The 22,400-nt window shown below is 36.4% G+C and overlaps 4 protein-coding genes across 5 annotated transcripts; all 4 read left to right on the top strand.

Annotated features, from left to right (window-relative positions):
• Nucleotides 1-242: 242 nt before the first annotated feature.
• Nucleotides 243-2,718, top strand: LOC143302772 (uncharacterized). Its single transcript, XM_076619042.1, has 3 exons — nucleotides 243-1,812; nucleotides 1,888-1,959; nucleotides 2,038-2,718. The coding sequence occupies exons 1-3, from the start codon at nucleotides 1,714-1,716 to the stop codon at nucleotides 2,449-2,451; spliced, it is 585 nt and encodes a 194-aa protein (XP_076475157.1). The 5' UTR covers nucleotides 243-1,713; the 3' UTR covers nucleotides 2,452-2,718.
• Nucleotides 2,719-7,362: 4,644 nt separating this feature from the next.
• LOC143302778 (uncharacterized) lies at nucleotides 7,363-9,673 on the top strand. The gene is made up of 5 exons (XM_076619052.1): nucleotides 7,363-7,424; nucleotides 7,899-8,021; nucleotides 8,395-8,440; nucleotides 8,516-8,604; nucleotides 8,707-9,673. Exons 2-5 carry the CDS (start codon nucleotides 7,913-7,915, stop codon nucleotides 8,811-8,813), a joined length of 351 nt encoding a protein of 116 aa, XP_076475167.1. The 5' UTR covers nucleotides 7,363-7,424; nucleotides 7,899-7,912; the 3' UTR covers nucleotides 8,814-9,673.
• A 2,291-nt stretch (nucleotides 9,674-11,964) lies between these two features.
• LOC143302774 (uncharacterized) lies at nucleotides 11,965-14,440 on the top strand. The gene is made up of 3 exons (XM_076619044.1): nucleotides 11,965-13,534; nucleotides 13,610-13,681; nucleotides 13,760-14,440. Exons 1-3 carry the CDS (start codon nucleotides 13,436-13,438, stop codon nucleotides 14,171-14,173), a joined length of 585 nt encoding a protein of 194 aa, XP_076475159.1. The 5' UTR covers nucleotides 11,965-13,435; the 3' UTR covers nucleotides 14,174-14,440.
• A 4,637-nt stretch (nucleotides 14,441-19,077) lies between these two features.
• Nucleotides 19,078-21,396, top strand: LOC143302776 (uncharacterized). Of its 2 annotated transcripts, none has more exons than XM_076619048.1 (5): nucleotides 19,078-19,387; nucleotides 19,621-19,743; nucleotides 20,117-20,162; nucleotides 20,238-20,326; nucleotides 20,429-21,396. In XM_076619048.1, the coding sequence occupies exons 1-5, from the start codon at nucleotides 19,339-19,341 to the stop codon at nucleotides 20,533-20,535; spliced, it is 414 nt and encodes a 137-aa protein (XP_076475163.1). In that variant the 5' UTR covers nucleotides 19,078-19,338; the 3' UTR covers nucleotides 20,536-21,396. The 2 variants fall into 2 exon arrangements, with proteins under 2 accessions (XP_076475163.1, XP_076475164.1); XM_076619049.1 differs by having other exon boundaries at nucleotides 19,085-19,146; nucleotides 20,429-21,395.
• Nucleotides 21,397-22,400: the final 1,004 nt, after the last annotated feature.

Raw genomic sequence — 22,400 nt, forward strand, 5'->3', positions numbered from 1 at the left:
GAGGATTAAAGCTGGGTACAATAAATATTTTTCCTCGTTGAACGGATTTTTATTTGAATGTAAAATGGCTTAGGTTATTATATATATATTTTATTAGCTAGATAATATATATTTTAGCGTTGCTGGATTGGATAGGAATGTGAGATTTTTCGTTGTTTTATATAAATTTATTTTTACGTTTGACTTCTTCTTCTCTTTTAATTTCGCTGTAGTAGTTTGCCGTTAGGACCGAAACTCAATTCATTTACTACGATGGATTCTGTCACCACGATTTTCTTGCCTTTTGAGTTTAATAATCGGGGATGATTCTAACGATCCTCTCTGTGTGGGACTCGTGTGATTTCGCAAGCCTTGCCCAAAGACGGGTAATATTTTACCAACAGTGGGAGGAGGAATGCGGAGATCGATGGGTGTTTTCGATAAGCGAAAACACCGTTTGCACAAGCCAACACAGCGAACGATCCTTTGGTTAAATTCTCGAAGGGAAATTGTTCTGTTATATCTCTCTTACAATCGCATGCAATGATGGCAAGAATATCAGTTAATAGCAACGCCGGTATTGTTCTTAATTTTCGATTGACCCCGACGATGTATTTAATAGTCCTTTCTGTGCGGGACTTATGTGATTTCGCAAGCCTTGCCCAAAGACGGGTAATATTTTACCAACAATGGGAGGAGGAATGCGAAGATCAGTGGATGTTTCAGTAGTTGAAAACACCGTTCGCACAAGCCGACACAGCGGACAACTCTTTTGTTAAAAGTTTAAACAATGATTCTATCTTCAAAACCGTTCACGAAAATAAAACGAAATCGATGATAGGAAGTTCTAATTCAATTCTCGAGGGCAACGAGATTACCAGGGAAGAAGGAAATTTTCAAAATTAATTTTCTTACCTTGAGGAGTAGGTGCTGTCTGGTGCCATTGCCTCAGCCGCTCCGGTGGTCGTCGAAGTTTTGTTGAGTTTATTATTTGAACTCGAATATAGTTTACTATCAACTCTTACTTTATTTATCTATTTTAATACAGACTGAGCAATTCACTTAGCTGGATTAATACCGCAATTACAATGCGCGTTTGTGTTTAAACGATGAAATGAGGACTTCAAAGATAAAATTTTCTTTTTACTTAGTCGCGACTCTCTTTTCTTGACCGAAAAAATTAAGACCCCGAAACGCAAAATACTATACAAAATTTCTAAACGCAGTGACGAGCGCAATAGCGAACGTAGTAATAAATTAATAATGGGCCGTAATAACAAACGATCACAAGAATTATGAACAAACTAATGAGCGAAGAATAATGAGCCGTAAGGAATGAACACTATAAAAAATGAACGAACGCAAATTATAAGAAGAATGGACACTATAATAATGAACAAAGAATAATGAACCGTAATAAGAATGTTCACCAGAATAATAATGAGCGCTGCGCTATGTTGCTACGCTTATTTATAATGCCATCCCCCACGGGGTGGTGGTCCACTGGGGGTACGCTTCCGTGGGAATCGGGATGTTGCAGTTTGGGCTTCTTGGAATCGTACGTGACAAAATGCAAATTCCATATTTCGACTTAGTTTTTATCAGTCCTGTGTTCCGCTGAGCTAGCGTCTAGGAGATTTGAAGCATTCCACGCTGATCTAATCCTTTCCACGAGAAACTTCCACGTGCTGTACCGTGGGAATTACCGGTGTTCTTCGGCCCGTGGAAGGGCTGATGGCTGCAGCATCATTATCATTTCAATGTTTACTGGGTAAACACGCGCAGCTCCGCTGCTCTCCCATAACAAGGACCTCCTCCTTCGAGTTGTTTTGCGTAAGTTTGGATGTTTGCATATTAAGGTTGTTTTTGTGATTTTGATTGTTTTTTCCTTTTTTGCTATTTCCCTAGGCTTCGGTGATCGACGTTCGAACAATGTTTGCGGAGTCGTTTCCATCAGAGGTTCCTTTCCAGACTTCCCTGGTACGTATTTAGTCTTGTTTTTAGTCCGCTTGATTCGTCCTGTTTCGTTTTATTTAAAATATACCGTGTTGTTCTCAGCCCAAGCGAAAGAGGGATTCCGAAGAACCCATGGGCGACTCGGGAGGACCAATCAAACGCATGCGGCCCTGTAATAAACCACGAGTATCAGAGTGGTTGGAGGAACTATTCAACATTGGTGCCGAGGCCGTGTCGAAATTGGGCTTTGACGATTTGGTTACTTTCGACGAGAATTTCTTCGATGCAGAGACCGTCGTATTGGAGAGGGAACCCCCTCTGGTTGAAATCGTTGATACCGATCGTTGCGTGAAAGTTCGTTTTGCGAATGAAATTCCCGAAGAGGTTTTGGAGGCACATCTTCCTCACCATGCTTCTGGGAGAAAGGGAATTTCCCCTGTTGTGCGCTATTGGTGTATGCGTGAGTTCAGCGAACTTTATCCCAGAGCTCCTTGCTTCGATTTTGATTTAGTGTAGCTGCTTCAATTTCGTTGGTTCGCTGTTTGATGTTCCTTATTATTATTAATTTTTTGATGTATTTTGTTTTGTGTTCAATATATATATATATATATATATTTTGAATGTGATAGTGTTAGGTTATCTATTTTACGTTTCTTATTTTTTTCAATTTTATATTTCCCCCCTTTTAATTAATTATATATATATATTTTTTTTTACATTTGTAGTTGCGCATAGAATTTATTAAAGAAAAGTGTTAACAATGTGTTTTCATGATTTGTTTCTCGCGCCTGACTTCCATTAATCCCTAATATTCCTGTCGCCATGACGCGTGTAAATCCAACATGGCTGCTCATAAATGTCATCAGTAAAGTTTTTAGTGACGGGTCTTTAGTTTTGTTTGATATCGAAGTAATTTTTCGTCTGTCGCTCGTTTTTCCTTATTCTACCGCAATTGGAACATTTATTTATTAATATTGTTTTAAAGTGACAATAGTATAATATGTATATATATATATATATGTTTATGTTGTGTGTCACTTCAATATGGCTAATGTTTTGTAATTCTTCGATTGCGTTATTTATTGTTTTGAGTAGTTTATTTTATAGAGTATTCGATAATATAAAACATATGCACTCACACATACATATATATATATATACGTATTTATATGTATATTTCTCTCGTTCATGTAGTGTTCGTACGAAATGAAATGTTAATTATTTATTTTATATTAATTTCTTTTAATAAGATAGAACACGCACACGCACACGTATATATGTATATATTTCTGGCAAAGTGATTTTCATTTAGATTCTTTTGTGATATAGTGTTGTGTATTTGAGGTTATGTGTCAATCATTTGATTTCATATATACATATATATTTTGTATTGTGACAACATAGTATTGAAGGTTTTGTTTCTAGATTATTGTGCGTTTAATGTGTGTTTACATATTTGTGCTTGATGACAGAATTTCTGTAAGCAATTCCTCAAGTCGTTGCGGTGTTAATTATTTTGAGCGTTTGGCCTGTCGACAGGTTGTCGCTTGGTCCCAAGTGTTGCGTTGTGTGTTCTATTTTTTTTGTAGATTATTAATAGTGGTTTTAGTTTAGAAAATAGATTATTTATATGTTTATATAGAGACATGCATGTTTCATAATGTAGTTCTTATTTTATAATGCTTTACCGGCATGTAGGCTAGTTTTAAATATGTATTTCAGATTGTAGAATGCACATAGATTAGTAGTAGTATAGAATATATATGTTTCTGACAATGTAACTTTTATTTCTTTAATAATACAATATTGTATGTTTTATATATTCGTTAGACTATTAGTTTTTAACTTCGTATATACTTATAATTCATAAATTGATAATATTGTATTTGTTGCATAGTATTATAAGCACTAACACTAATATTTACTAGTTTATTACATATCTAGCATATATGTTTATACTTATATGTAACTCTCCAAGTTGATTGATTAAAATATATTTATATATACATGTATTTCTGGCGCTTCAATTATTTCCCTTTTTGTAGTTATTCTTATTTCCTGGTTTATTTGTTTGGTTCGTAACTCGTTCAATCCGTTAGCTGGTTTTATTTATTTTATTTTATACTGGTTGGATTTATTAGTCGCCCTCGCTTTGTTAATCCTTCCTTTAGTTTCGTAGCGCCGTGTGTTCGTTTGTGCATTCAAATCTTTATTCGCGCGTTTTGTATAGAATAGTTTTCTTGTTCTTGTTACGGCGCGTGCGGAGCGCGGGACGTGACACCCCCGCCCTTGGAGTTCAAATTTCCAAAGGAAATTTGACTGATGGTGTCTCTGAGTCGGCTCAAGGCGGACGTAGATGGCGTTGGTTGTTAAGTGACTACCGGTGTTATCGATATCCCTCGAGGTTGTGCTGTTTGATCATCGATATTTCGTTTTCTTTTGAGGTATAGTAGCAGGTGGGTAACTGAGCCGCATATTGCTCCTAATAGGGCGATTCCACATCCGTAAGTTTCACGTAACTGGTATCCGTGTATGGCTATATCTATTATCGTCTTGATTAGTTTAAATATTACAAGTATTCCAAATATTGCTGCACTGACAGTTCCAAATTCCATAAAACCAATCCATAAGCTTGATACGGTATTTTTTGCTATTGTCGTTAATGTGTTTTCGTCCATCATTCCCAGGATGTTTACTGTTCCAGGGACGATTGTTTTTCCTGTTGCTCCTCTGGCCAATGTGTTCAAAACTGCAGATTTTTCTGCCGGGAACATGACGTGGTCCCATAGTGCATCGAGGTCTTTTTGGGTATATATTCCGCTCGTGGCCAACGACGATGGTGCTGAATATTGCCACGTTTGGCGTACGTCCGGGCGGAGTTCCTGTGGTGCAATTGTTTTCATGGGTTTTGGTACGAATTTGTGCCAGAGTCCGTCGATATTGTATAGCGTAGGTAGTACCGCGCTACATTCTCTGTGGTTTCCGTGTTGCGTTAGGATGTGTGTTTTTGGCGTTAAAAATGCGGTGCGATTCCCTTGCCAAACGGGTAGCTCCGAGTAGCATTCTGTTGTATGTCGTACTTTTACTTGTACCGGAATGCATTTGACTATGTGGACTGCTTCTCCTGCGATCAGGGCCATGTGTCCTGGGGTTTTGGATATGGTATATGCAAATTCATCGGGCAGTAAGATTGCTAAGCTTAAAGCATTTTCTATTAGTTTCTTCTGCGTGGTACATCTTTGTGTCAGTATATCATGGTACAATGTTGTCATTTGTCGTTTAATATGTTTCTCTACGTAAATGAATTTTGAGTTGACGTATGCGAATATGTCCAAGTTTTCGACTGCTGTCTTGCTTTTGGAGATAAACGTATTTCCTCTTGTTGTTTCAACTATTTGGGGTGTTCGGTGGATAGTAGGGTATATCCACACAGTGGCTGTTCTCCGGTTTTAGTCAGTGCAAATGTTACTTCTTGCGTTGTTAGTGCGTAAACTGGTTGTGCTGATTCTCTGTTGGTTTTTATTTCCTGGATCTTTGTAGCAATTCCTTCATATAGCACATCGTACTGATCAAATTTGCATGGTGAGGGTGGTTGTGGTTGCCAATAAGTGTATCCGTCTTCAGCGTCTAGACAGTTTCCTTCGCTAAAGGTACATACTGTTCCTGATTTCAGTAGAATTTTGTTCGCCTCGATCCGTACTGGCACAACTGCTGATTTTAAACTTATCCTTACTGTTGCTTGTACGACGACCTTTTCCCAGCTCCCGTATGGGTCTACATAGTGTGTTCCCTGGCAGCTGCCGTCGTCTGTTAGCTTGCCGGCTAAGACAAGCGACCTTGTTTCTGTTGCATTATCTTTTAAGGCCAACTATAAGGTTTTGTGGTCCGAGTGAAAATGTGCCGTCTTGGTGCATCCTTGCACATTGTTGGTCGGTTGTTTCATGGAGGTATTCGGCGAATCCGTTATGCACTGCCGACGTGTGAAAGTGCATGCCACAGTAATATACAATTCGAGTTATTTGCACCTTGCATTGCCTTACGTTGGTAAATTCAAATTCTGAGAGTTGAAGTAGTTGTATATAAATATCTTGGGTTTCAGTCATTGTAGGCTGTATGCTGCAGTCCCCGATGGAGTTTAGAGAGATAGTGGTAACGTTGAGGTGGTTGCCATTGCAGTCATATCCTACCAGGCCGTATGCTATTTTGATGAGGGTAAGTACGATGACCAGGCGATTCATCTTCCTATTAACAATTTATTAAATTGTTTCTTACTCTCGAGTTTATTAGAAATAAGAATAATCTTTTATTATTATTAATATATATAAAAAAAATTTATATTTATATGTTTTTTTTTTTTTTTTGTTAAAACTTATTATCGGTGAAAATAAATACCATGAATGCTACCTGGGTTATAATTATATACGTATATGCATACGTATTGCTAAGTAATATAGATGAGATTTGTTTTATCGTTATAAATATATAAGTATATATTATCTATAGGAATAGATATTACAATTATAGCTTGTCTTTGAATATATATATATATGTGCGTGTAATGGTAAATATGACGACTTATTTTACGAGTCACTCGGATTATCAATGGAAGTGAGTGTCATAGATATCGCCCACTTTACAACATGCGTGCATATATATATTGGTAAACATAAGTGAAAATTATATGCATAATTATAAATGTCGGTTGTTTACAGGTGGATAGCATCAGTATTTGGTCTTGTGCGTAGCATACAAGTACTTTATAGTTCTACGGCGCGGATTGCTATTCCTTGAACTAAAAAGTTTCTTTCAAGGTGAGTTAGATTAGTGTAAACGATCATGCATTGGAGGCATGATATAGCGGGTTGTAGGTCCGCTAGGTTTATATCACACATACGACAGTATGATATTCGTGTTCTTGCAGATACTCCGCATATGAAATGAGTGGGTGGGTCGTCACATAGGTCCTGGTGGTCTGGATCTAAGTTATCGAAACAGTCTTGACAAAGATGACCGTTATCTAAATGGTAGACAGAACGTATCAACCGAACACAGAGGCAAGACTGAACATCCTCCGTCGCTTCCAGATCGAATGCGGGTACGGGCCCGTCTGAGTCCTCTATGTTAGGGTCGATGAACTCGCCACCTGTTCTGGACATACATACGAAAACAGTTAATATATATATTTTATAATTTTTTATAAGTTTTGTTCGGACCTATCCCTTTGTACAAATACTGTATGTGGTATAATATATAATATGTTATGGTTATGTTAGTTGTTGTTTATTATATATATTTTCCTTTTCTCTCTCTTTTTTTTTCTTTTTTTTTTTATTATTTTTTTTTTGTGTTCAGTACCTAGCATTGCTATTATAATGCTGTATTACATTGTATTAGCTATTATTTGTGTTGGGGTGCGTGCGACGAATTTTCAACATGGTCGCTTGCGTGTATCGTTTGTTTAATGTCAACAGTAGCGTGTTGTTGAAATAGTTAATTTGTTAATCATTATAGTTTATTTTGTAGTGTTTCTGTAATATTGTTTGTGTTTCATGGTATTGTGTGTGTCAATACCGTGTGCTACCTTAATGCGATAGCATAGATTGTGTTGTTTTCGAATTTCGATAGTCATTGTTTTGATTATACGTGACTCGCATTTATATAAATCTTGTTTAATTTAGTTAATGTTTTTTTTCTTTTTTTTTGTGTCTATTGTGTTACCAGATATTTTGTGTAACGTAACTTTATTCCTTTGCACCGAGTTCAGTCATGTTGTTAATATTTAGTTAGTCCATCTTGATTAATTTCTAACTTATTCCTGTGTTTATTAACCTTTCTTATTTTCCCTATTAATTTATTATTGCATGTACTTGCTATTTGCTATTATTTTGTGTATGATATGAGTTAGTTCCCTTATTAGTGATTAAAACCTACTTGTTAGATTAACATTGTCTGTAATTCTTCAGATTCTACTCTTCCGATGCTGCATCACTTACCTAGATCATTCCCACAACATCACCTGATTCTTCGATATGCCTTGGATACTTACTATGGTTGTCTTCAATCGTCTTATATCTGTGGCCATAAAGGTACTGTTTAGTTTATTTAGTTTAATATGTGTATAATGCATTGTGTGTGCGACCGCTATTGTGTATTACAAAATCCACTTCTACATGTTAGATATAATAATATAACAATACTACGTAGATTAATACATAATAAGATATCCTTTTACTTTCAATTAATCTATCTTAATTATTTTCTAACCACTTTCTACACTTATCAGCTATTTTATTTCTTCTTGTTAATCTGCGACAGTCATGCATGTACATTTCCTTGTATGGTGATTAATTGTTCACGAGGTAAGTTGCACTTCCACTGTTTTAGTTATTCGTTGAACTAACACGTTTTACATTCAAACAGTAATCGGAGCATTTGTAATAAACTTCTTTTTCTTTCCAGGTTTCCGCCATCTGTGTTGTTCGACGAACAGTGCCATGCTTCCATAGTATTGTTATAACATTTAGTACTGTTGTATTTTGCATTAAGGCAGTTGAAGTTAATTTGTTCATTTATTTTTCAGCTGGCTGTTGTACATGGTGTTTCGCAAACCGAGATCCATAACCTCTTTTGCACGTAAACCTTCTCGTATGATGATTACTTGTTCACAAGGTAACTTTCACTTTCACTCTTTTAATTATTTATTGAATCAACACGTTCTATATTCAAACAATAATTAGACTACATATAATAATTTTTCCTTTTCTCTTTTAGGTGTTCGATATCTGTATTATTCGACGGACAGCACTACAACATACACTACCGCACTACGTTGCCCACTGAAATCACTTTATTCATTGCTTATTTCGGTTATGCGCTAGTTCTAGCTTGTTTAAGTGCACTGTTCGCGGAATCCCTTTTACTTCAATCTTGACGTTCTGGTTCTGCAAGATTTCTAGCACCTTGTATGGTCCAGTATATTGATCGGAGAATTTTCCTTTACTAGGTTCTTTTAGTAGATATATCGAATCTCCTGTTTTAAAATCTTGAGGGTTAATTCGTCGATCGTTAGTCTTAGTTTGGATTTTATCAAATTTTCTCTTGCCATCCGTTGTACAGTGTTAATTTTTTCGAACAGATCTTCGAGGTATTCTGCGCATGTTGGTTCCGTGTTCTCTTCGATTGTTACTTCACCAATAGGTTCTCTGGCTAGATGTCCGAAACTAATTTGTGCGGGGAGAATTTCGTTCCTTTCCTTCATTTTAGTTTTTATTTTGCGCCAAGACACAGGTTTACTGACATTGATCCAATTATCCAATTGCTTGCTAATAGCATTTAAGATACAAATTTTTGAGAGTGCCGCAGCCATATTAACCCAAAAATATTTTGTATATAGTATAGTGTGATACCATCCATATTTTCCTGGGGGAATCATAAGATCAGCACTACTTACTATGTTACCTACGTCAAATATTAGATGTAGTAACCAATAAAGTATTTTTAATCCAATTATAATCCAATGGCTAGCATATTTATTCAAGTTTTTATATATATCTTCGACTGGTGATTCCCTGTTTTCTCCCTTTTGATTTCTTTGAGCTCGTTGAACTTGCGTTTCTTCAGCTTGAAAATGTTTAGAATCCTTTTCCTTAGTTACCCTTTTTTCTTCTTCATTTATTTTATTCGCAGCACCTTTATTTTTCTCTACCTTTTCAGGATGAATAGTTTTACTGGAAGTGCTTATTATAATTAAATTATTATTTATTTGTATGGAACGTTTAGGAATATTTTTGGTAGATTTGGAATTATTCTTTGAATTTTTATTACAAACCTTTTTGCTTATAGATTCTGTTTTGGATTTAGGGATAGCTATATTTTTATTTTCTATAGTGTGATCTTCCTTGCAATTTAATGATTTGGCTTTGAGTTCGATAAAGTTTCCTTCTGATGGTTTTATAGAAGTTTTTGAGTGAGATGCACTCGCTATCTCTTTTCCTATTATGGTTGAAACATTCACGAAATTCGTGGAGTCTTGCTTTTGTATCTTTGCCAAGTCGAACGTGGAGAGGCGATTTGCACTTCCCAGCGGGTCCAATATCTCTGTGATGTTAGGCAGTGGATAAGCATTGCCTGTCGTCTCGTCGTTCAATTTCCTAGTTTCTGCTTTGTCTGAAAGTTCTTTGGCACTAACATTATTTATCTTGTTTGGTAACTCAGAAAATTTCTCACTCATGATCCTGTCTATGGCACCGTGCGTCCTTTTATTATTTAACGTGACATTATCCCTTATCACAGCAACGGAATGGTGTTTGCATTGAAAAGTTGATTGGTTGAAATGATCAGCATCTCTCTTTTGATTTAGATCTCTATCGAGGTATTTATTTATGCGTTTTTCTTCCCAAGTTATTGCTCTTGTTTCTTTCCTGACATTTTCTTCTATTCCCGGGTTGTTTAGATGTTTCTGCGACGGCGGTACAAATCTCCAGTCCTGGCGGTTGTTTACAGTATAGATACTATTGTATGGTGGATGAGCGTTGTTTTGGTTATAATTATCCGAAGGTGTCGGACGTTGGTATCGAATTCTATTGTTCACTTGTTTTAATTCTCGTGTTGCTTTCACGGCTTAGCGGTACGCATCGTCCAAGGATTGGTATCCTGCTATCTTTACTCGTAAATACACCTCGTTTGGGAGCCCCTTAACGAAAGCTTCCCTCGTGTCTCGATCTATCCTATCTTGAAATACGGTGCCGTACTCGTACCTTTCCCCGTTCATTATCGCCAGCCTGAGATCTTTGACGCGTTCTATGTAGTCCAAAATATCTTCTCCCGGTCGTTGAAATATTGTAGCTAATTCCCCTTTATATTCGTTAACCGTTTTTCCCGGACCGAACATATCTTTTAATTTATTCCCGAAATCGTTTAAACTTATTACTTCTGTGTCTTCTACGGCGAGAAACGCGTGTCCGCGAAGCTTATTCGTTAATAATTTTACTAACTGAGATTCTTGATGCCTAGGAACCATGTTTCGTGCACGCTCGCATGCTCTTAAAAATCGAAATACCGAGGGTCGATGTCCGTCGAACACTGGTACTGTCTCTATTGCATCTTTTAACTTAATTGATTGGGGATTAACTTCTATCGGTATTGTCGCTTGGGAAATTATCGGCGATGATACGGGTGTCTTGATTTCCTTTTTTATTTTCAGTGAACGCACATCGTCTTGTAATTTATTCATTGTTGTACTCATGTCGCGAAAATTCGCATCCCATGCTTTAAGTTTTTCCGATAACATCAAGATCATGCCTTTGTCCAACGATTCTAATTTAGTCGACATTATTTCTTAGGTATATATTTTATCGATAATCGTGACAACTTTAATCCCTTGTGGAGCGAATCGAACCGTTTAAACCAACTTTAATCCTCCGTGGAGCGTATCCCACTGCTGCCACCAAAAATTTATTACTTTACTCTGTTACGTATCTATTTGTTTAAATCGATCAAATTTAAAGTTAAATTTTACTGAAAATTTTTTTTTTATAGTTTGAGTTTTGAATTTAATCGGAAGGGAAATAAATTGAAATGATATTATTGTGTATTTAATACTGATTTAGATTTCTAATTAATACGGTAGTTGCTGCCACCAGAAATAGTCTAAGGACTATTTCAAAATATTTTATTTTTATTATTTTCTTTTACGCTTAATGGGTAGCGTTAACTGACGCTTAATGCAACTGGTAAACGAATTCCACTTTTCGGCTAACCTGCTATGCGCAGGGATACTAGCACGGGAGAGGATTAAAGCTGGGTACAATAAATATTTTTCCTCGTTGAACGGATTTTTATTTGAATGTAAAATGGCTTAGGTTATTATATATATATTTTATTAGCTAGATAATATATATTTTAGCGTTGCTGGATTGGATAGGAATGTGAGATTTTTCGTTGTTTTATATAAATTTATTTTTACGTTTGACTTCTTCTTCTCTTTTAATTTCGCTGTAGTAGTTTGCCGTTAGGACCGAAACTCAATTCATTTACTACGATGGATTCTGTCACCACGATTTTCTTGCCTTTTGAGTTTAATAATCGGGGATGATTCTAACGATCCTCTCTGTGTGGGACTCGTGTGATTTCGCAAGCCTTGCCCAAAGACGGGTAATATTTTACCAACAGTGGGAGGAGGAATGCGGAGATCGATGGGTGTTTTCGATAAGCGAAAACACCGTTTGCACAAGCCAACACAGCGAACGATCCTTTGGTTAAATTCTCGAAGGGAAATTGTTCTGTTATATCTCTCTTACAATCGCATGCAATGATGGCAAGAATATCAGTTAATAGCAACGCCGGTATTGTTCTTAATTTTCGATTGACCCCGACGATGTATTTAATAGTCCTTTCTGTGCGGGACTTATGTGATTTCGCAAGCCTTGCCCAAAGACGGGTAATATTTTACCAACAATGGGAGGAGGAATGCGAAGATCAGTGGATGTTTCAGTAGTTGAAAACACCGTTCGCACAAGCCGACACAGCGGACAACTCTTTTGTTAAAAGTTTAAACAATGATTCTATCTTCAAAACCGTTCACGAAAATAAAACGAAATCGATGATAGGAAGTTCTAATTCAATTCTCGAGGGCAACGAGATTACCAGGGAAGAAGGAAATTTTCAAAATTAATTTTCTTACCTTGAGGAGTAGGTGCTGTCTGGTGCCATTGCCTCAGCCGCTCCGGTGGTCGTCGAAGTTTTGTTGAGTTTATTATTTGAACTCGAATATAGTTTACTATCAACTCTTACTTTATTTATCTATTTTAATACAGACTGAGCAATTCACTTAGCTGGATTAATACCGCAATTACAATGCGCGTTTGTGTTTAAACGATGAAATGAGGACTTCAAAGATAAAATTTTCTTTTTACTTAGTCGCGACTCTCTTTTCTTGACCGAAAAAATTAAGACCCCGAAACGCAAAATACTATACAAAATTTCTAAACGCAGTGACGAGCGCAATAGCGAACGTAGTAATAAATTAATAATGGGCCGTAATAACAAACGATCACAAGAATTATGAACAAACTAATGAGCGAAGAATAATGAGCCGTAAGGAATGAACACTATAAAAAATGAACGAACGCAAATTATAAGAAGAATGGACACTATAATAATGAACAAAGAATAATGAACCGTAATAAGAATGTTCACCAGAATAATAATGAGCGCTGCGCTATGTTGCTACGCTTATTTATAATGCCATCCCCCACGGGGTGGTGGTCCACTGGGGGTACGCTTCCGTGGGAATCGGGATGTTGCAGTTTGGGCTTCTTGGAATCGTACGTGACAAAATGCAAATTCCATATTTCGACTTAGTTTTTATCAGTCCTGTGTTCCGCTGAGCTAGCGTCTAGGAGATTTGAAGCATTCCACGCTGATCTAATCCTTTCCACGAGAAACTTCCACGTGCTGTACCGTGGGAATTACCGGTGTTCTTCGGCCCGTGGAAGGGCTGATGGCTGCAGCATCATTATCATTTCAATGTTTACTGGGTAAACACGCGCAGCTCCGCTGCTCTCCCATAACAAGGACCTCCTCCTTCGAGTTGTTTTGCGTAAGTTTGGATGTTTGCATATTAAGGTTGTTTTTGTGATTTTGATTGTTTTTTCCTTTTTTGCTATTTCCCTAGGCTTCGGTGATCGACGTTCGAACAATGTTTGCGGAGTCGTTTCCATCAGAGGTTCCTTTCCAGACTTCCCTGGTACGTATTTAGTCTTGTTTTTAGTCCGCTTGATTCGTCCTGTTTCGTTTTATTTAAAATATACCGTGTTGTTCTCAGCCCAAGCGAAAGAGGGATTCCGAAGAACCCATGGGCGACTCGGGAGGACCAATCAAACGCATGCGGCCCTGTAATAAACCACGAGTATCAGAGTGGTTGGAGGAACTATTCAACATTGGTGCCGAGGCCGTGTCGAAATTGGGCTTTGACGATTTGGTTACTTTCGACGAGAATTTCTTCGATGCAGAGACCGTCGTATTGGAGAGGGAACCCCCTCTGGTTGAAATCGTTGATACCGATCGTTGCGTGAAAGTTCGTTTTGCGAATGAAATTCCCGAAGAGGTTTTGGAGGCACATCTTCCTCACCATGCTTCTGGGAGAAAGGGAATTTCCCCTGTTGTGCGCTATTGGTGTATGCGTGAGTTCAGCGAACTTTATCCCAGAGCTCCTTGCTTCGATTTTGATTTAGTGTAGCTGCTTCAATTTCGTTGGTTCGCTGTTTGATGTTCCTTATTATTATTAATTTTTTGATGTATTTTGTTTTGTGTTCAATATATATATATATATATATATTTTGAATGTGATAGTGTTAGGTTATCTATTTTACGTTTCTTATTTTTTTCAATTTTATATTTCCCCCCTTTTAATTAATTATATATATATATTTTTTTTTACATTTGTAGTTGCGCATAGAATTTATTAAAGAAAAGTGTTAACAATGTGTTTTCATGATTTGTTTCTCGCGCCTGACTTCCATTAATCCCTAATATTCCTGTCGCCATGACGCGTGTAAATCCAACATGGCTGCTCATAAATGTCATCAGTAAAGTTTTTAGTGACGGGTCTTTAGTTTTGTTTGATATCGAAGTAATTTTTCGTCTGTCGCTCGTTTTTCCTTATTCTACCGCAATTGGAACATTTATTTATTAATATTGTTTTAAAGTGACAATAGTATAATATGTATATATATATATATATGTTTATGTTGTGTGTCACTTCAATATGGCTAATGTTTTGTAATTCTTCGATTGCGTTATTTATTGTTTTGAGTAGTTTATTTTATAGAGTATTCGATAATATAAAACATATGCACTCACACATACATATATATATATATACGTATTTATATGTATATTTCTCTCGTTCATGTAGTGTTCGTACGAAATGAAATGTTAATTATTTATTTTATATTAATTTCTTTTAATAAGATAGAACACGCACACGCACACGTATATATGTATATATTTCTGGCAAAGTGATTTTCATTTAGATTCTTTTGTGATATAGTGTTGTGTATTTGAGGTTATGTGTCAATCATTTGATTTCATATATACATATATATTTTGTATTGTGACAACATAGTATTGAAGGTTTTGTTTCTAGATTATTGTGCGTTTAATGTGTGTTTACATATTTGTGCTTGATGACAGAATTTCTGTAAGCAATTCCTCAAGTCGTTGCGGTGTTAATTATTTTGAGCGTTTGGCCTGTCGACAGGTTGTCGCTTGGTCCCAAGTGTTGCGTTGTGTGTTCTATTTTTTTTGTAGATTATTAATAGTGGTTTTAGTTTAGAAAATAGATTATTTATATGTTTATATAGAGACATGCATGTTTCATAATGTAGTTCTTATTTTATAATGCTTTACCGGCATGTAGGCTAGTTTTAAATATGTATTTCAGATTGTAGAATGCACATAGATTAGTAGTAGTATAGAATATATATGTTTCTGACAATGTAACTTTTATTTCTTTAATAATACAATATTGTATGTTTTATATATTCGTTAGACTATTAGTTTTTAACTTCGTATATACTTATAATTCATAAATTGATAATATTGTATTTGTTGCATAGTATTATAAGCACTAACACTAATATTTACTAGTTTATTACATATCTAGCATATATGTTTATACTTATATGTAACTCTCCAAGTTGATTGATTAAAATATATTTATATATACATGTATTTCTGGCGCTTCAATTATTTCCCTTTTTGTAGTTATTCTTATTTCCTGGTTTATTTGTTTGGTTCGTAACTCGTTCAATCCGTTAGCTGGTTTTATTTATTTTATTTTATACTGGTTGGATTTATTAGTCGCCCTCGCTTTGTTAATCCTTCCTTTAGTTTCGTAGCGCCGTGTGTTCGCTTGTGCATTCAAATCTTTATTCGCGCGTTTTGTATAGAATAGTTTTCTTGTTCTTGTTACGGCGCGTGCGGAGCGCGGGACGTGACACCCCCGCCCTTGGAGTTCAAATTTCCAAAGGAAATTTGACTGATGGTGTCTCTGAGTCGGCTCAAGGCGGACGTAGATGGCGTTGGTTGTTAAGTGACTACCGGTGTTATCGATATCCCTCGAGGTTGTGCTGTTTGATCATCGATATTTCGTTTTCTTTTGAGGTATAGTAGCAGGTGGGTAACTGAGCCGCATATTGCTCCTAATAGGGCGATTCCACATCCGTAAGTTTCACGTAACTGGTATCCGTGTATGGCTATATCTATTATCGTCTTGATTAGTTTAAATATTACAAGTATTCCAAATATTGCTGCACTGACAGTTCCAAATTCCATAAAACCAATCCATAAGCTTGATACGGTATTTTTTGCTATTGTCGTTAATGTGTTTTCGTCCATCATTCCCAGGATGTTTACTGTTCCAGGGACGATTGTTTTTCCTGTTGCTCCTCTGGCCAATGTGTTCAAAACTGCAGATTTTTCTGCCGGGAACATGACGTGGTCCCATAGTGCATCGAGGTCTTTTTGGGTATATATTCCGCTCGTGGCCAACGACGATGGTGCTGAATATTGCCACGTTTGGCGTACGTCCGGGCGGAGTTCCTGTGGTGCAATTGTTTTCATGGGTTTTGGTACGAATTTGTGCCAGAGTCCGTCGATATTGTATAGCGTAGGTAGTACCGCGCTACATTCTCTGTGGTTTCCGTGTTGCGTTAGGATGTGTGTTTTTGGCGTTAAAAATGCGGTGCGATTCCCTTGCCAAACGGGTAGCTCCGAGTAGCATTCTGTTGTATGTCGTACTTTTACTTGTACCGGAATGCATTTGACTATGTGGACTGCTTCTCCTGCGATCAGGGCCATGTGTCCTGGGGTTTTGGATATGGTATATGCAAATTCATCGGGCAGTAAGATTGCTAAGCTTAAAGCATTTTCTATTAGTTTCTTCTGCGTGGTACATCTTTGTGTCAGTATATCATGGTACAATGTTGTCATTTGTCGTTTAATATGTTTCTCTACGTAAATGAATTTTGAGTTGACGTATGCGAATATGTCCAAGTTTTCGACTGCTGTCTTGCTTTTGGAGATAAACGTATTTCCTCTTGTTGTTTCAACTATTTGGGGTGTTCGGTGGATAGTAGGGTATATCCACACAGTGGCTGTTCTTCGGTTTTAGTCAGTGCAAATGTTACTTCTTGCGTTGTTAGTGCGTAAACTGGTTGTGCTGATTCTCTGTTGGTTTTTATTTCCTGGATCTTTGTAGCAATTCCTTCATATAGCACATCGTACTGATCAAATTTGCATGGTGAGGGTGGTTGTGGTTGCCAATAAGTGTATCCGTCTTCAGCGTCTAGACAGTTTCCTTCGCTAAAGGTACATACTGTTCCTGATTTCAGTAGAATTTTGTTCGCCTCGATCCGTACTGGCACAACTGCTGATTTTAAACTTATCCTTACTGTTGCTTGTACGACGACCTTTTCCCAGCTCCCGTATGGGTCTACATAGTGTGTTCCCTGGCAGCTGCCGTCGTCTGTTAGCTTGCCGGCTAGGACAAGCGACCTTGTTTCTGTTGCATTATCTTTTAAGGCCAACTATAAGGTTTTGTGGTCCGAGTGAAAATGTGCCGTCTTGGTGCATCCTTGCACATTGTTGGTCGGTTGTTTCATGGAGGTATTCGGCGAATCCGTTATGCACTGCCGACGTGTGAAAGTGCATGCCACAGTAATATACAATTCGAGTTATTTGCACCTTGCATTGCCTTACGTTGGTAAATTCAAATTCTGAGAGTTGAAGTAGTTGTATATAAATATCTTGGGTTTCAGTCATTGTAGGCTGTATGCTGCAGTCCCCGATGGAGTTTAGAGAGATAGTGGTAACGTTGAGGTGGTTGCCATTGCAGTCATATCCTACCAGGCCGTATGCTATTTTGATGAGGGTAAGTACGATGACCAGGCGATTCATCTTCCTATTAACAATTTATTAAATTGTTTCTTACTCTCGAGTTTATTAGAAATAAGAATAATCTTTTATTATTATTAATATATATAAAAAAAATTTATATTTATATGTTTTTTTTTTTTTTTTGTTAAAACTTATTATCGGTGAAAATAAATACCATGAATGCTACCTGGGTTATAATTATATACGTATATGCATACGTATTGCTAAGTAATATAGATGAGATTTGTTTTATCGTTATAAATATATAAGTATATATTATCTATAGGAATAGATATTACAATTATAGCTTGTCTTTGAATATATATATATATGTGCGTGTAATGGTAAATATGACGACTTATTTTACGAGTCACTCGGATTATCAATGGAAGTGAGTGTCATAGATATCGCCCACTTTACAACATGCGTGCATATATATATTGGTAAACATAAGTGAAAATTATATGCATAATTATAAATGTCGGTTGTTTACAGGTGGATAGCATCAGTATTTGGTCTTGTGCGTAGCATACAAGTACTTTATAGTTCTACGGCGCGGATTGCTATTCCTTGAACTAAAAAGTTTCTTTCAAGGTGAGTTAGATTAGTGTAAACGATCATGCATTGGAGGCATGATATAGCGGGTTGTAGGTCCGCTAGGTTTATATCACACATACGACAGTATGATATTCGTGTTCTTGCAGATACTCCGCATATGAAATGAGTGGGTGGGTCGTCACATAGGTCCTGGTGGTCTGGATCTAAGTTATCGAAACAGTCTTGACAAAGATGACCGTTATCTAAATGGTAGACAGAACGTATCAACCGAACACAGAGGCAAGACTGAACATCCTCCGTCGCTTCCAGATCGAATGCGGGTACGGGCCCGTCTGAGTCCTCTATGTTAGGGTCGATGAACTCGCCACCTGTTCTGGACATACATACGAAAACAGTTAATATATATATTTTATAATTTTTTATAAGTTTTGTTCGGACCTATCCCTTTGTACAAATACTGTATGTGGTATAATATATAATATGTTATGGTTATGTTAGTTGTTGTTTATTATATATATTTTCCTTTTCTCTCTCTTTTTTTTTCTTTTTTTTTTTATTATTTTTTTTTTGTGTTCAGTACCTAGCATTGCTATTATAATGCTGTATTACATTGTATTAGCTATTATTTGTGTTGGGGTGCGTGCGACGAATTTTCAACATGGTCGCTTGCGTGTATCGTTTGTTTAATGTCAACAGTAGCGTGTTGTTGAAATAGTTAATTTGTTAATCATTATAGTTTATTTTGTAGTGTTTCTGTAATATTGTTTGTGTTTCATGGTATTGTGTGTGTCAATACCGTGTGCTACCTTAATGCGATAGCATAGATTGTGTTGTTTTCGAATTTCGATAGTCATTGTTTTGATTATACGTGACTCGCATTTATATAAATCTTGTTTAATTTAGTTAATGTTTTTTTTCTTTTTTTTTGTGTGTATTGTGTTACCAGATATTTTGTGTAACGTAACTTTATTCCTTTGCACTGAGTTCAGTCATGTTGTTAATATTTAGTTAGTCCATCTTGATTAATTTCTAACTTATTCCTGTGTTTATTAACCTTTCTTATTTTCCCTATTAATTTATTATTGCATGTACTTGCTATTTGCTATTATTTTGTGTATGATATGAGTTAGTTCCCTTATTAGTGATTAAAACCTACTTGTTAGATTAACATTGTCTGTAATTCTTCAGATTCTACTCTTCCGATGCTGCATCACTTACCTAGATCATTCCCACAACATCACCTGATTCTTCGATATGCCTTGGATACTTACTATGGTTGTCTTCAATCGTCTTATATCTGTGGCCATAAAGGTACTGTTTAGTTTATTTAGTTTAATATGTGTATAATGCATTGTGTGTGCGACCGCTATTGTGTATTACAAAATCCACTTCTACATGTTAGATATAATAATATAACAATACTACGTAGATTAATACATAATAAGATATCCTTTTACTTTCAATTAATCTATCTTAATTATTTTCTAACCACTTTCTACACTTATCAGCTATTTTATTTCTTCTTGTTAATCTGCGACAGTCATGCATGTACATTTCCTTGTATGGTGATTAATTGTTCACGAGGTAAGTTGCACTTCCACTGTTTTAGTTATTCGTTGAACTAACACGTTTTACATTCAAACAGTAATCGGAGCATTTGTAATAAACTTCTTTTTCTTTCCAGGTTTCCGCCATCTGTGTTGTTCGACGAACAGTGCCATGCTTCCATAGTATTGTTATAACATTTAGTACTGTTGTATTTTGCATTAAGGCAGTTGAAGTTAATTTGTTCATTTATTTTTCAGCTGGCTGTTGTACATGGTGTTTCGCAAACCGAGATCCATAACCTCTTTTGCACGTAAACCTTCTCGTATGATGATTACTTGTTCACAAGGTAACTTTCACTTTCACTCTTTTAATTATTTATTGAATCAACACGTTCTATATTCAAACAATAATTAGAGTACATATAATAATTTTTCCTTTTCTCTTTTAGGTGTTCGATATCTGTATTATTCGACGGACAGCACTACAACATACACTACCGCACTACGTTGCCCACTGAAATCACTTTATTCATTGCTTATTTCGGTTATGCGCTAGTTCTAGCTTGTTTAAGTGCACTGTTCGCGGAATCCCTTTTACTTCAATCTTGACGTTCTGGTTCTGCAAGATTTCTAGCACCTTGTATGGTCCAGTATATTGATCGGAGAATTTTCCTTTACTAGGTTCTTTTAGTAGATATATCGAATCTCCTGTTTTAAAATCTTGAGGGTTAATTCGTCGATCGTTAGTCTTAGTTTGGATTTTATCAAATTTTCTCTTGCCATCCGTTGTACAGTGTTAATTTTTTCGAACAGATCTTCGAGGTATTCTGCGCATGTTGGTTCCGTGTTCTCTTCGATTGTTACTTCACCAATAGGTTCTCTGGCTAGATGTCCGAAACTAATTTGTGCGGGGAGAATTTCGTTCCTTTCCTTCATTTTAGTTTTTATTTTGCGCCAAGACACAGGTTTACTGACATTGATCCAATTATCCAATTGCTTGCTAATAGCATTTAAGATACAAATTTTTGAGAGTGCCGCAGCCATATTAACCCAAAAATATTTTGTATATAGTATAGTGTGATACCATCCATATTTTCCTGGGGGAATCATAAGATCAGCACTACTTACTATGTTACCTACGTCAAATATTAGATGTAGTAACCAATAAAGTATTTTTAATCCAATTATAATCCAATGGCTAGCATATTTATTCAAGTTTTTATATATATCTTCGACTGGTGATTCCCTGTTTTCTCCCTTTTGATTTCTTTGAGCTCGTTGAACTTGCGTTTCTTCAGCTTGAAAATGTTTAGAATCCTTTTCCTTAGTTACCCTTTTTTCTTCTTCATTTATTTTATTCGCAGCACCTTTATTTTTCTCTACCTTTTCAGGATGAATAGTTTTACTGGAAGTGCTTATTATAATTAAATTATTATTTATTTGTATGGAACGTTTAGGAATATTTTTGGTAGATTTGGAATTATTCTTTGAATTTTTATTACAAACCTTTTTGCTTATAGATTCTGTTTTGGATTTAGGGATAGCTATATTTTTATTTTCTATAGTGTGATCTTCCTTGCAATTTAATGATTTGGCTTTGAGTTCGATAAAGTTTCCTTCTGATGGTTTTATAGAAGTTTTTGAGTGAGATGCACTCGCTATCTCTTTTCCTATTATGGTTGAAACATTCACGAAATTCGTGGAGTCTTGCTTTTGTATCTTTGCCAAGTCGAACGTGGAGAGGCGATTTGCACTTCCCAGCGGGTCCAATATCTCTGTGATGTTAGGCAGTGGATAAGCATTGCCTGTCGTCTCGTCGTTCAATTTCCTAGTTTCTGCTTTGTCTGAAAGTTCTTTGGCACTAACATTATTTATCTTGTTTGGTAACTCAGAAAATTTCTCACTCATGATCCTGTCTATGGCACCGTGCGTCCTTTTATTATTTAACGTGACATTATCCCTTATCACAGCAACGGAATGGTGTTTGCATTGAAAAGTTGATTGGTTGAAATGATCAGCATCTCTCTTTTGATTTAGATCTCTATCGAGGTATTTATTTATGCGTTTTTCTTCCCAAGTTATTGCTCTTGTTTCTTTCCTGACATTTTCTTCTATTCCCGGGTTGTTTAGATGTTTCTGCGACGGCGGTACAAATCTCCAGTCCTGGCGGTTGTTTACAGTATAGATACTATTGTATGGTGGATGAGCGTTGTTTTGGTTATAATTATCCGAAGGTGTCGGACGTTGGTATCGAATTCTATTGTTCACTTGTTTTAATTCTCGTGTTGCTTTCACGGCTTAGCGGTACGCATCGTCCAAGGATTGGTATCCTGCTATCTTTACTCGTAAATACACCTCGTTTGGGAGCCCCTTAACGAAAGCTTCCCTCGTGTCTCGATCTATCCTATCTTGAAATACGGT

The sequence above is a fragment of the Bombus vancouverensis genome, chromosome 6 (assembly GCF_051014615.1).
Source record: "Bombus vancouverensis nearcticus chromosome 6, iyBomVanc1_principal, whole genome shotgun sequence".
Taxonomy (NCBI): Eukaryota; Metazoa; Arthropoda; class Insecta; order Hymenoptera; family Apidae; genus Bombus; species Bombus vancouverensis.